Source organism: Podarcis bocagei (genome assembly GCF_964188305.1).
Source record: "Podarcis bocagei genome assembly, chromosome: 5".
Taxonomy (NCBI): Eukaryota; Metazoa; Chordata; class Lepidosauria; order Squamata; family Lacertidae; genus Podarcis; species Podarcis bocagei.
In genome coordinates, this window is record NC_138129.1 from 4,415,628 (window position 1) to 4,430,046 (window position 14,419).

Below are 14,419 nucleotides of genomic sequence, written 5' to 3' on the forward strand. Positions count from 1 at the left end.
GGCTTAGTCATGCTGGCCATATGACCCGGAAAACGCCGGCTCCCTCGGCCAGTAAAGCGAGATGAGCGCCGCAACCCCAGAATCGTTCGCGACTGGACTTAACTATCAGGGGTCCTTTATCCTTTCTAATGCTAATGATAATGATAATAATATACTCCGCCCATCTGGCTGGGTTTCCCCAGCCAATGTAAGCAGCTGCCAACAAAATATTAAAAATACATTAAAACAACCGTCATTAAAAACTTGCCTAAACAGGGCTGCCTTCCAAGATGTCTTCTAAAAGTCAGATAGTTGTTTATCTCCTTGACATCCGATGGGAGGGCATTCCACAGGGAGGCTGGCACAACCGAGAAGGCCCTCTGCCTGGTTCATATGTGTTCACACCCCCCCCCCTTCATAGCCCTTCTGTTCCCCCACAATAATGCTTCTGGCCAAGAAAGCCACTTGCGAAGTCTGAGCTATAGATTTTGTTATGTACTGAGTTGAATAGGATCCAAACTGCAGCAGTCTGATTGGTCCTAGAAGAATAGGATCCAAATTGCAGCAGTCTGATTGGTCCTAGAACAATAGGATTCAGAATGCAGCAGTCTGATTGGTCCAAGAACAATGCAGCAGTATGATTGGTTGGCAGGAACCACCCAATCCTGCTCCAGATAGAAGTGAATCCACAACCTGATTGGCTTACAGTAGAATTCCGGAATTAGCCAATCATGTGCAGCCCATTGTGTAAATAATGTATATAAAGCAGATACTGTGAGGGGACTTTTATTCATTCCTCCTCACCACTATGAGCTGAATAAAGAGCATGAAATCACCTTGCGACTCCGAGTATATTTCAGATTTATTTTAAAATCAGTTTGGGGGAGAACCTGAAGGAAGGTTTGTTGTTGTTGTTGTTGCAGCATCAACTTTTACAGGTCAGAGACAGGGAGGGGGAGACATCGATCCATCATCATTCTCGCCATCATCCCGACAGAGTAACTATTACCAAGTGTTTCTGATTATTCACCAATGATTATATATTTACACACACACAGCAAAGAAATGCCATTTCTGGGTATTAGGAATTAATCCACTTGTGGAGTGCATTGTTCTGTGGAGGAAAGGAGAAAAGCAGGTCAGGAAAATTGGTAAGGAGGAAGGAAACGGGGGCAATTGATATTTATTTATTAGGAATATTAGTATCTCGCCATCATAGTTCAAAACTGAGCCAATCAACATACTTAACAAACTGATTAATTTAGAAACAGTAGATCTTGTGGTTTGGGGGGGGCGCTTATTTTTTCATTTTGTTCTTGTTTTTATTCTTTGTGTTTTTATCTTATATTTTTGTCTTGTGCTTTTATGTTGTGAAACACCCTGAGTTCTTCAGATGAAGAGTGGTATGCAAATTTAATAGCTAACTAACTAACTAAATAATAACTTACAAACTTATTATGCCCGTGAAAGAACAGGAGATAAGTATGTGTTTGTGTGTGTGTGTGTGTGTGTGTGTGTGTTTGTGTGTGTGTGTGTGTAATAATTGAATTGTAGGGTTGGAGGGGACCCCAAAGGTCATGTAGTCGAACTCCCTTGCAGGAATATTTTGCCTAACGTGGTTCTCGAACCCACAACCCTGAGATTGAGAGTCTCCTGCTCTGTCGACTGAGTCCCGCTTGCCTTACCGGCTCTTTCAAAGAATCTGATGTTCCCCTCGGGAAATCCTTGAGCCAAGGCGAAATCCTTGAATTTATCTTCGATGGCGCCTCCAACGTCCAGTCTCCTACCTTTAAACAGAAGCAAAGGTTGACTAAGTCTGGAAATGCCCAAATCTCTGTTCGACATACATAGACCATCTAAAGTATCTTCTTCCTGCCATCCTCCCCGGATGACCCATCAGACAGTCAGGAACTGATTCTATCACAGAGCCAAGGTAGTGCTTTGATGGAGGGTCTAAAGGAGCCGAAAGCCTACAAAGGCGCTGAGTTGTCCCCAGCGCTGGGGCAAAAATAAAATTACAGTGGTGCCCCACAAGACGAATGCCTCGCAAGACGGAAAACTCGCTAGACGAAAGAGTTTTCCGTTTTGGAGGTGCTTCGCAAAACGAATTTCCTATGGGCTTGCTTCGCAAGACGACAATGTCTTGCGAGTTCCTGCTGGTTTTTTTCCTCCCCCCCCTTTTTCTAAGCCACTAAGCCGCTTATCAGCTGATCCGATCAGCAGATAAGCCGCTAATAGCGCTAATAGCGCTAATCCTCTAATCCTTCAATGGGCTTGCTTCGCAAGACGAAAAAACCGCTAGACGAAGAGAATCACAGAACGGATTCTTTTCGTCTTGCGAGGCACCACTGTAAAAATTCTTGGACAAGGAGCTTTGCAGAGCAAAGCTAAGTGTGGATAAGCCCAAAGTAAGCAAATAGCTTTCTACTGAACCCCACATCTGCCCCATCCATCATTATAACACGTACCAGACAGATACATTGCCGCGTAAGTGTCCAACGTCACATGGAAAATTATGTATCTATCATAATCAGCAGCCAAGACGTAAACTGTGGATTTATCTGCACAGAAAACACCATAAGACGTTAGCTATAAGACAACTTTGTCCTGTATCTTTGCTCGAAGGTCTAGGCAGCAGCAGAAGCAACACTCTTAGCCACTTTAAATATTCACAAGATCTCCTGCAACCTCATTTGATATAGCTTTTTTTTGGGGGGGGGATTTACAATGAAACTCTGGGCCCCAAGAAGTGTCCCCCACCTTTGCCACGACCGACTGCCGTTTCTTAAAAGTAACGGCAAATTCTAATATTGAACCCTCGGAAATCCACGAAGGTGCCGACTCTCTCTCCCAGAATGGCTCACTTGGGTTCCTCCCATGGGTAGGACTCGAACCCATGGCTCCAAGTTACAAGAAAGGAGATTGCGATTCAACATCAGGAAGAACTTTGTGAAAGTAAGAGCACTTCGACTCCCTCTGGAGGGGGTGAACTCTCCGTTCTTGGTGGTTTTGGAAGCTAAGGTTGGATAGCCATCCATCAGGGATGATTGAATTGAGATTCCTGCCTTTTAGGGGGGTTGGATGAGATAACCTGGGGGCAGCAGAGCTGGACCTCAGTGTCCAGGTAGAACGATGAGTGTGGAGACGCTCCTTCAGATATACTGGACCAAAATAAACAACCATCTGACTTTTAGAAGACATCTGAAGGCAGCCCTGTTTAGGGAAGTCTTTAATGTTTGATGTTTTGTCATGTTTTTAATATTCTGTTGGGAGGCGCCCGGAGAGGGCGGGGTGTAAATAATATATTATTATTATTATTATTATTATTATTATTATTATTATTATTATTATTCGCTCTGCAGCTGGCAGCAGACTGTGCTCCCGGGCTCGGCTTCAGGACGCGTAGCGAGGACACCATTTGCATCCTCAGCCCGTGGCTCAAAGGGAAGCTGAAGGGAGCTGCCTCCAGGGGGCAATGCCACCAAAATGAGGGAGAGAGGGAAGGGGTGAGGCTCCACTGTTGGCAGGGCTTCCTGAAGAGAAGAAGAAGAGTAGTTTGGATTTGATATCCTGTTTTATCACTACCCAAAGGAGTCTCAAAGCAGCTAACATTCTCCTTTCCCTTCCTCCCCCACAACAAGCACTCTGTGAGGTGAGTGGGGCTGAGAGACTTCAGAGAAGTCTGACTGGCCCAAGGTCACCCAGCAGCTGCATGTGGAGGAACGGGGAAGCGAACTCGGTTCACCAGATTACGAGTCTGCCGCTCTTAACCACTACACCACACTGGCTCTCACACTGGCTCCTGGGCACAAACTTGTTTGCTCAAGGCCAAGTGGGAGACATGGGCAGTTTCCAGTTTGCCCCTAAGAAGCAGCCATGTAGTGGAAAGCTTTCCTCCTACCCCTGCAATTGCCCAAGCTGGCGTGAAAGGGGCTTCCTGCTTCTGAGGTCTGCTTAAAACAAAGGGGGGGGGGTTGACACATCAAAGCTACATGGCACTGGGCTCCATCAAGGGCATGCATGACACGACACTGACACCCCCCAATCTCAGACCCAAGCCGCACCTCCACAACAAGATATGAGGGTGACTCGTGGCTCTTATACCTACTGGGAACTTGGAATACACCGGGTTGGCTGGTGTGCATTAAGTTCTTGGTTGTTTGGGTACAGCTGCCATTCCTGGAAAAGAAAGCTCAGTTGAAAGACCTCCACGCAAGAGACGCGGCCTTCTTTGGCCCTCCCTCCCCTGCTTGTGTTTTCTAGGGTTCGGGAAATAAGCATCGCAGAAACCCACAGATTTGTGATCCATCTTGTCACATGCCACCCCAATCTCCGAGTGTCGCGATACCCCAGGGATCCCGGTGTTTCCCTCGCATTTGTGATTCCTTTGGGAAAGGAGGCACAGCAGAGATGGGGGTGTCTTTAGGAAGCAAGCTGAGTCTACAATGGAGGGGTTCCTGGCATCAGCGCCCTAGAAGGGTCTTTTTTCTCCCACAGGTGAAGCTGCGGGTTCAAACAGATATGAACCATGGACACCTTGACCAGGTCACCTTGCAGCCAACTCCAATCCGAAACTCAACTCTCCAACTCTGCCTTTTCTTCAGACTCAAGGGCATAGCTGTCAACGTTTCCCTTTTTTTAAGGGAAATTCCCTTATTCTGCTTAGGATTCCTTGCAAGAAAAGTTGACCATCTATGCTCAAGGGAGGCAGCCCTTTCATTTGCCATCCATTTGGGTTTCTGAATGGCTCGTCGCCTTCCTTTCGCTCTTCCCAATGGCTCATCTCCCAGGCGATTTCCTGAACTCAGATTATATTTTAACCTTTGCTTCTGGTCTAGCACCCAGGTTAACCCTCCAAGCATGGATTCAGTTCTAACTCTTGCTGGACCCGGAAATTTGGGGGAGTCTTAGTGCCTCCCAACTGTACCATCTTATGGTTCTATGATTCTGTTCCTATTGGCACATAAAACCCTTAACTATTTGGGACCACTTTACCTATGAGATTGCCTTACTCTACATGTGCTCTCTCAAACATGTCGATCAGCAGAACTGGCACTGACACAAGTGTCACATAGGACCCATTGCGCTGTTGTGCGGACTGGGTCATTCAGTGTGGCAGCGTCAACACTTTGGAACTTCCTGTGCTCTTTGTGGTGCCTGCTAAAAATTTCCCAGGTGGAAAGTCCTACCCAGTACTTTCAATCTGTTTTCATATTGTAACTTTTGTATATTTTAAAGCAGGGTAGTACATTTTTCTTAATTTTACTGTTTGGTCTATTATAAACCACTTTCAGGTTTTATTTATTTACAGTTGTACCTCTACTTACATATCCCTCCGGATCCGTAAACTTCAGAAGTGTATGCTTATGGTTTTCGCCATGCGTGCATGCACAGAAGCGCTCTGCGCACCTCATACATGCACAGAAGTGCTCTTATCACGCTGTGCACGTGTGCAGAAGCATCGCCTCCAGATACGGACTTTTCAGGTTGCGGACGGACCCCCAGAATGAATTAAGTTCGTATCCAGAGGGTCCGCTGTATTTTTGTTTACAATCAAGCCGGGCAGACATTTTATGAAATAATTTTTTAAAAATTAAAAAAAATCCAGAGGCCTTTTAAAGCAGAGGTTGGGAGGCCATCTCTCCTGGATGCTTGAGATTCCTGCATTACAGGGGGCTGGACTAGATGACCATCAAGGTCCCTTCCAACTCTATGATTCTATAAGGACCCCTGGATGGTTAAGTCCAGTCGAATTTGACTATGGGGTGTGGCACTCATCTCTGCTTTCAGGCCGAAGGAACCAGTGTTTGCCCACAGACAGCTTTCCAGGTCACGTGGCCAGCATGACTAAACCTCTTCTGGTGCAACGGGACACTGTGACGAGTGCCAGAGCGCTGTTTACCTTCCCACTGCCATGATACCTATTTATCTACTTGCACTGGCATGCTTTTGAACTGCTAGGTTGTCAGGAGCAGGGACCGAGCAACGGGAGCTCACTCTGTCGCGGGGATTCGAACTGCCAACCTTCCAATCCGCAAGCCCTAGGCTCTGTGGTTTAGACCACAGCACCACCTGTGTCCCTCTATAACCTCTTAAGATACCCAGGTGATACCCAGGTGATAGACTATATGGGATTGGGAGAAATGACTGGCAGAATCCGAGACCAGGGAAAGGAGACGGTGGAAGAAGATTGGAAGAAATTCAAGAACTATCTTAAGAAACATTGCAAAATCAATGAGTGTTAGAATGATGCGGTTTTAGAAATTAAATGGATTGCAGCTGTAAAGATTAAGTTAAAAGAAAAGAAAGGTTAATAATTACATAAAAGTAAGGGTGAGGATTTGCTGAACTGAATATTTGAAACTGGAATGCAGAAAGGGAAGGTATGAGGAGGCCGGGGAAGTAAATTTTAAGAAAATAAGGATTTGAAATTATGCTTGTTTTTTCTTGTATGTGTGTTTGTTTGAATTGTTGTGTTTGTTTATATAATTTGTGAAAATTTAATAAACATTTTATATTAAAAAAATAACCTTTTAAGATAAAGGAAGATAATGAACTCGAACCTATGACCTTCCCTTGGGACCCGCATCATACCAAATCAGACCCTTCTTCCATCCAGCTCAGCATTGCCTAAGCAACCTGGCAAGACCATGCAATGGCCCAAACACCACCCAATGATTTCAGGAAAAGGGTCCTAGGCCAGCGTCGATTGGATCAATTTGAGGGTACTAACAGCATAACGTTAGCAGTGAGTTTCAAGTCGCCGCTATCAGAAACCGTCACACGGTGGTCCATCTGCGCCGTCAGATTGTCACGTTCCGGCACCTCAGGTGTAGTGGAAGCCATTGCGACGGGATGCCATAAGCCTGCAACCTGAAACAGAATAACTTCACTGAGCAGCCAAACACCTCCTGAGTATTGTCCTACTGAGGGTGAGAGCAGCAGTGCTCTTGTATCTGCGAGAAAGGAGAAGCAAAAGGGCTTCTACTCTAGAGCAAAGCTGCTCAGAGGAAGAAGGCTGCCCAGAGTCTCAAGAAAGGCAAGACCAAGGGAGTAAGCAAAAGGGTCACCAATATCCCCAGGAAAATCCGCTATTCTTGGGTTCTGCTTTCTCTGCTGCTGATATCATCCCCTCCAACATTTCTCCAATGGAGATAAAGGTAAAGGGACCCCTGACCGTTAGGTCCAGTCGTGGCCGACTCTGGGGTTGCGGCGATCATCTCGGTTTACTGGCCGAGGGAGCCAGCGTACAGGTTCCGGGTCATGTGGCCAGCATGACTAAGCCGCTTCTGGCAAACCAGAGCAGCACACGGAAACGCCGTTTACCTTCCTGCCGGAGTGGTACCTATTTATCTACTTGCACTTTGATATGCTTTCGAACTGCAAGGTTGGCAGGAGCAGGGACCGAGCAATGGGAGCTCACCCTGTCTCGGGAATTTGAACCGCCGACCTTCTGATCGGCAAGTCCTAGGCTCTGTGGTTTAACCCACAGCGCCACCCACGTCCCGCCAATGGATATAGGGGCATCCTATTCCATCACCTCCAAAATTTCTCTGATGAAAACAGGGGCATCCTATGCCCACTAAATGAGGTGTTTGAGGGGCAAGCTCTTGGGGGCTTTTTCATCATGCCGATCTGGCTTGAAAGTCCCACCTGAAAATCACTTACCTTTTGGGGCTCGAAGTCTGACTGCACAGGGATGTGTGCAGCGACTGGGAATATGCAGGCAGGAGACAGTCCCAACACCAACAGCAGCGCAGGCCTCATCCTGGAGGCGTCTTTCTCCTGATTTTAGCATGAACGGAGAACCTGGGAAGATGAGAACGAAGGATCAGCATCGCAGCAGCCCAGTTTATAGATTTGCCTCCAAATGTCTTCTAAGCGAATCCACCCAGCAACGTAGGGGGTGAGACTGAGAGCAACAGGCTATGTTGTGGGTTGATGGAGGAATAATAGCAACACTTTTGACTCCCTTCCATCCTACCCTTCATTTACAAAGATGGGTGGAGAACTGTCTTGCCCAAGGGGCTGTTTGGTGTTGATCAAAGATTGTGGAGATCTCTTTGTGCATCAGAGGAAAGGAGTATAACACTCCTTGTTCTTTCAGAGAAGGGAGGTTAAAGACTGACACATGCCGGTTCTGGGTAGGAGCTGAGATTACAGGGGCTTAAAGACCTGTGATCCCCCCCCAACAAAGGAGGGGGAAGAATAGAAGTGTGCAGGGGTACATCCACTCCAACCTTTCTCCAGTGCAAATTGTGGTGTCCTATTGGTTTGCCTTTCTGCAAAATGGCAGTGAAGTGTCAAGTATCCTGATACCACTGCGAGAAACTTCAAATGGTGCAAGCAAAAACTTCTAAAACATCACAAAGTCCCCCGTGATATTCTCACAAGAAAGCTGGTAAAATGTGGGTTGAATGAGATACAGTGGTACCTCTGGATGTGAATGGGATCCGTTCCGGAGCCCCGTTCACATCCTGAAGCGAACACAACCCGCGTCTGCAGGTTGCGATTCGCCACTTCCGTGCATGCGCGTGACGTCATTTTGAGCGCCTGCGCATGCGCGAGCAGCGAAACCCAGAAGTAACACGCTCCATTACTTCCAGGTCGCCACGGAGCGCAACCCGAAAATGCTTAACCTGAAGCTACTTCAACCCGAAGTATGACTGTAACTGTTAGAGGGATTTGTAGCTGGTTGACTAACCAAACCCAAAGAGTATCCATTTAATGGTTCCTCATCATCCTGGAAAAATGTGACCAGTGGGGTGCCACAGGATTCTGTCCTGGGCCTGTTGTTGTTCAATGTCTTTGGAAACGACTTGGATGAAAGAATTGAGGGGATGCTTATCAAATTTGCAGATGGCACCAAACTGGGAGGGGTCGCTAATGCCGCAGAAGACAGAATCAGGATTCAAAATGACCGCAACAGATTGGAGAACTGGGTCCAAGCTAATAAAATGGATTTCAATCGGGACAAATGTAAGCTTCTAGACTTAGGCAGGAAGAACCAGATGCACAAATATAAGATGGGGGACACCTGGCTTGCTAGCAGTACATGTGGAAAGGATCTAGGAGTCTTGGTGGACCGCAAGCTGAGCAGTCGACAGTGTGATGCAGCGGCGAAAAAGGCTAATGCTATTATAGGCTGCATCAATAGTAGTGTCCAGATCAAGGGAAGTAATAGTACCACTCTATTCTGCCTTAGTCAGAACACACCTGGAATACTGTGTCCAGTTCTGGGCACCACAATTTAAGAAGGATGTTGACAAGCTGGAATGTGTGCAGAGGAAGGCAACCAAGATGATCAAGGGTCTGGAAACCAAGCCTTATGAAGAGTGGTTGAAGGAGCTGAAGAGGAGGCTGAGAGGAGCTAATGATAGCCGTCTTCAAATATCTTAAGGGCTGTCACATGGAAGAGGCAGCAAGCCTGTATTCTCCTGCTCTGGAGGGTAGGACTCGAACCTTTGGAGGTTGTGGACTCTCCTTCCTTGGAGGATTTTAAGCAGAGGTTGGGTGGTCATCTGTCAGGGATGCTTTAGGTGAGATTCCTGCATTGCGGGGGTTGGGCTAGATGACCCATGGGTCCCTCCCAACTCTACAATTCTATGAACTCTGTAAATGGCAGAAGAAACTACACTTTTTTATTATCTCACACAAAAAGAATAAGCCCCAAATACCTGCACCTCCCCTCCTCAGAAGGAGGGTGGGGAGTTATCAATGTAGAATTATACTGCATCGCCAACCAAGTGCGCCACATAATCCCATACATTCTAGAAGACAAGATGAAACAATGGGTTCACGTGGAGAGAGACACAGTCAAACCCACAGCAGACCCATTTATCCAAAACAAACTAAAGAAAATCCCCACAACACTAAAAAGGTTTGCACAGTCCATGTGTAAAGCATGGAAGGAAAATGCAGGCAAACTGTTATGTACTGAAGTTCTTACCCTGGGCCAGCAGGGGGATACTGTAGATAGTTATGCAAATGAAGGATCGAAAGTGACGTTCAGTGATTGGATAGTTTGTATGCAAATGAAGGATCGAAAGTGACGTTCAGTGATTGGATAGTTTTAGAAAATGGCAACAGTTACATTGTTCTGGAGCTCTATATTAGAAAATGGCAACAGTTACATTGTTCTGGAGCTCCTCAGTCAGTTCTGTTCCAGCTTACAAATAAAGAGCTGTTTTGGAAGAATTGCTGTGTCGTCTGCTATGTCTACCCACAATTTAACACAAACTGTCCCCATTCCTACTAATCCCCCTGGCTCATCACACACTATTCCATCATGCAGCACAAAACTTCCAAATAAAGACTTGAAAAGCCAAAGGCTGATGCCGCTTAGCAAACTTCTAAAATTTTTTACAAACCCTTATCATTTTCATCCCCAAAAAGTTTTTGATTTGTGTTTCTACTGAAATGAGGCTGCATTTTAATGTTGTACTTAATCTTGTTTTTAAGTTGTATTTTAATCAATTGTTTTTACCTGGTGTTAGCCGCCCTGAGCCCGGTCTTGGCTGGGGAGGGCAGGGTATAAATAAAAAAATTTATTATTATTATTATTATTATTATTATTATTATTATTATTATTATTATTATTATTATTATTGACACAAGAAATGCAAGGCAAAGGGACACCCGAATACCCTGGCTAACACGCCACCAACTACATGCCTTCTTAAACAACGCAGTAGTAAATTCAGCAGCCACTAGGTCCTCAACCACCTTTAGAAACCTTCTCCTGACAGCAAAGGGACATGGCATCCACAATATACAAAATACTGCTCTAGAATCCCACAACCTCCCTTGACACAATCAAAAAATATTGGGAGCACAGCACAGGCTACAAAATAAACCCCACACAATGGACTAGAATGTGGTCTAAACCTTCCTTTTTTAAAAAAAAAATATTTATTTATTTATTTATTTTAACCAACAACCAAAACACAAACAGTGAAACCCCCCAGGCGGCTGATACATTGGGTATACATAATCAATAATGACATATTCAAATCATGTACAGTGATCACATTATAAGAACAATTAAAAAATGAGAGCAGGAGGATGCCCAGTCAGAGTTCCTTAATGAATATGAATGTTTCGTGGGAGCTTCAACAAGAAATACATGCCGTTTTCAAAAAGACTGAGGGGAAACTGGTCCGTCCCCCCGTGCATTTAGAGTAAGTTTTCCTCAATAAAAGAACGCATCTGAGTAAGGTTGCCATATTTTGAAAAGCAAAATAGAGGACACATTTGCCGACTTCTACTTTTAACAATATATAGCTGTGACGACTCTAATAATAATAATAATAATAATAATAACAACAACAACAACAACAACAATAATAAATTTTATTTATACCCCTCCCGCCCCAGCCAAGACCAGGCTCAGAGCGGCTAACGACCGATATAAAAACAAGTTGATTGAAATACAACTTAAAAACAAGATTAAAATACATTAAAACATCATGTTTCATGCCCGTGAAAAAGAGGGCATATCCTGGGAAAAGATGACACATGGCAACCCTACATTTGAGTCATTAAAATGGACAAGGAGAAAGCACAGCAGATTTCTCTGAATGGAAAGGATACTGGCAGTCTCCACCCAGCGGCAGATTCAGAGGCTGCAGGCAGATGTGCAGGATGGAGAAGACGTCGCTGGAAGACAGTTGTCTTCCGCTGATGTTGCCGACACAAAATATCCCATAGAATCTTGACTGTAACGCAAACACGCTCCTGGGTCTCCGCATTCAGAAGGTGCACAATGTGTTTGTGTTAGAGAGTGTGTGTGTGTGTGTGTGTGTGTGTGTGTGTGTGTGTGTGTGTGTGTTTTCATGGGGGACGGGACGGGAGAGATACAGGTATTTTTAAAAATGCCCTTTTTTAAAAAAGAAAGAAATGCAAGCATGAAAAAGCAAAGGAAACGAAGAATAAGAAATTTAAACCATAAAGTGTCACCGTCTGGAAGGATGAAAGTACAAAGACAGAGGGCTCGGACCCAGCTAAGCTGGTGTGCCAGCGGAAGCCAGTGTAACAACAACAACAACAACAACAACAACAACAACAACAACAACAACAACAACAACAACAACAACAACTTTTATTTATACCCCGCCCTCCCCGGCCAGAGTCGGGCTCAGGGTGGCTAACACCAATAAAATCAGTGTAAAAACATAATAGGGGGTGGGGAAAACCAATTTAAAATACAGGTTAAAATGCAATTTAAAATGCAGCCTCATTTTAAAAGTAGCCCATAGATCAAAACCATAAGGGGAGGGAAGACATAAGGGTCAGACTGAGTCCAAACCAAAGGCCAGGCGGAACAGCTCTGTCTTGCAGGCCCTGCAGAAAGATGTCAAGTCCCGCAGGGCCCTAGTCTCTTGTGACAGAGCGTTCCACCAAGTCGGGGCCAGTACTGAAAAGGCCCTGGCCCTAGTTGAGACCAATCTAACCACCTTGCAACTTGGGACCTCCAAAATGTTGTCATTTGTGGACCTTAAGTCCTCCGCAGAGCATAGCAGGAAAGGCGGTCCCGTAGGTACGTGGGTCCTAGGCCGCATAGGGCTTTGAAGGTCAAAACCAGACCTTAATCCTGACCCTGTACTCCACCAGGAGCCACATGAGCATAATAGGACTCCCCCCACTCTCCAAATTGGCTCAGGGGCATCTGGGGAACCCCCAGATCAGCACACGGTTGTGGGGCGGGGAAGACTGTCCCAAGAGGAAAGCTGAAATCGCTTGTGGCGATGGAACAATTGAAAGAGAATGAGCCTGATTTCCTTCCTGTGTTTTGGATTCCATTCATGGGGTGACTTTGGGCCCAGAGGAGTAGTGTTGGGGGGGGGAGCTGCCGGGAGATGATGGGCCCTCGCATCGCACAGCTGCGTGGCACCCCCATCGGTGGGAAGATGGGCAGATGGCGACACTCGTGGTGGCATCCCAGCCTCAGGAGGCACCGGTTAGAAGGCACAATACTTTCCTTGCACTTGGCAATCCATGCTACGCCACTGTTTGGGCCAGTCCGCTTCTCTCAACATGAACTAGCTCACAGGGTTGTCGTGAACATAAAATGCAACTGTGGGGAGGCAGGCACTCCTTAGAAAATGATAGAGGAATGAAATAAACAGCCATATTGGGGGGGGGGGGGAGAGATTTTCACCAGGGGCAACCCTAGCGCTAGGCAATGTGAGGCAACCACTTCAGGCAGCAGATGTGGGGTGGTGGTTGTGAAGCATTGAGGCGGGAAGCTGTGGGTCTCACGCCACCTACCCAAGACCCCCAAAGCTGACCCTCAAGTGCACAGGAAGCAGGCGGTGTTGAAGATTCAACTTCCAGCTGGGACACCTTTGGGAAACGGAATTACGGAGTGCTGTTTCTGAGGCATCTGACCTCAGAGTATAGGAAGCTGCAACACGGATCATGATTGCAAGCAGGTCAAATGGGGGGAAAACATACACAAGACCCTTAATAGCGGGAGAACAGCCTTTCCCAAAGGTGTCATGGGCTTTGAAGACACTCAAACTCAGGACACTCGAACTCAGTGTCCAGGCAGAACGGTGGGGGTGGAATCCCTCCTTCACGGAGTCCAAGAACACAAGAGCCCCATGAACGTAATGTCCCTCTGCTCCCTCTCACCATGTGCTGCTATTCAGGGATAGACTGCCTCTGTGCACAAAGGCTCTGCCTAACCACCTTAGCTAACCACGGCCAACGGCACCAACCTCCTTCACAAGAAACACGGAACCTGCTTTGATAGCGAAGCGGGCTCCCTCTGAAGGGGTGGACTCTCTTCCACCTGAGGCATTTAAGCAGAGGTTGGACGTCCACCTGGCAGGGGTTCTTCAGCGGCCATTCCTGCACTGCAGAGGGTTGGGCTGGATGGCATTTGGGGATTCCTTCCAGCCCTGTGATTCTATGGGAAGCTAGTCAAGCCATTTACCCAAGTCAAGCCTTTACCAAAGGTGTCATGGGCTTTGAAGACACTCGAACTCAGGACGCAAGGGAGAAACGTGCTAAGAGGAAGGCATGCTTGGCAAATCCACACCGTGATCAACTCCTGCCCGGAAAGCAATGTCCCCACTGTGGAAGGATGTGTGGATCCAGAATTGGCCTCCACAGTGACTTACGGACTCATTGTTAAAATTGTGTTTATGGAAGACCATCTTACTTGGCTACGATTGATCGCCAAAGAAGACAAAGAGTTTGACTGATTATTTGCAACTGTTTTTCTGATGATTCCTTTATTCTATGAGATGTATGTTGTATCTGGGGCTTTCCATTACGTTCTCGTTATTTATCATTTGTGAGCGACTTTGCGATTTGTGTGAGCAGCACAGAAATATAATAACCGAAACGAAAGAGGCAGATGTTGCACCATCAGTGCAGCGTGGATAGTACGACTTCCATGGAGGAGTTGTGATTATTTGAGACACTGACTCTC

The 14,419-nt window shown here is 46.3% G+C and overlaps 1 protein-coding gene across 3 annotated transcripts; it reads right to left on the minus strand.

The window, feature by feature from the left end:
- Positions 1–994: 994 nt before the first annotated feature.
- On the minus strand, positions 995–10,073 carry LOC308588305 (epididymal secretory protein 4-like). 3 transcript variants are annotated; one of them, XM_081196773.1, is made up of 7 exons: positions 9,657–10,073; positions 7,648–7,788; positions 6,713–6,852; positions 4,088–4,158; positions 2,448–2,540; positions 1,665–1,766; positions 995–1,093 (listed from the first exon to the last, which is right to left on the minus strand). In XM_081196773.1, exons 2-7 carry the CDS (start codon positions 7,744–7,746, stop codon positions 1,068–1,070), a joined length of 531 nt encoding a protein of 176 aa, XP_081052899.1. In that variant the 5' UTR covers positions 7,747–7,788; positions 9,657–10,073; the 3' UTR covers positions 995–1,067. The 3 variants fall into 3 exon arrangements, with proteins under 3 accessions (XP_081052899.1, XP_081052900.1, XP_081052901.1); XM_081196774.1 differs by having other exon boundaries at positions 9,628–10,073; XM_081196775.1 differs by lacking the exon at positions 2,448–2,540 and having other exon boundaries at positions 1,665–1,762; positions 4,084–4,158; positions 9,657–9,810.
- Positions 10,074–14,419: the final 4,346 nt, after the last annotated feature.

Coding starts and splice junctions, on each gene's coding strand:
- LOC308588305 (XM_081196773.1), bottom strand. CDS start 7,746: ATGAGGCCTGCGCTGCTGTTGGTGTTGGGACTGTCTCCTGCCTGCATA. Junction 6,853..7,647: donor CAGACTTCGAGCCCCAAAAG/GTAAGTGATTTT, acceptor ATTCTGTTTCAG/GTTGCAGGCTTATGGCATCC. Junction 1,767..2,447: donor CGCGGCAATGTATCTGTCTG/GTACGTGTTATA, acceptor TTCTGTTTAAAG/GTAGGAGACTGGACGTTGGA.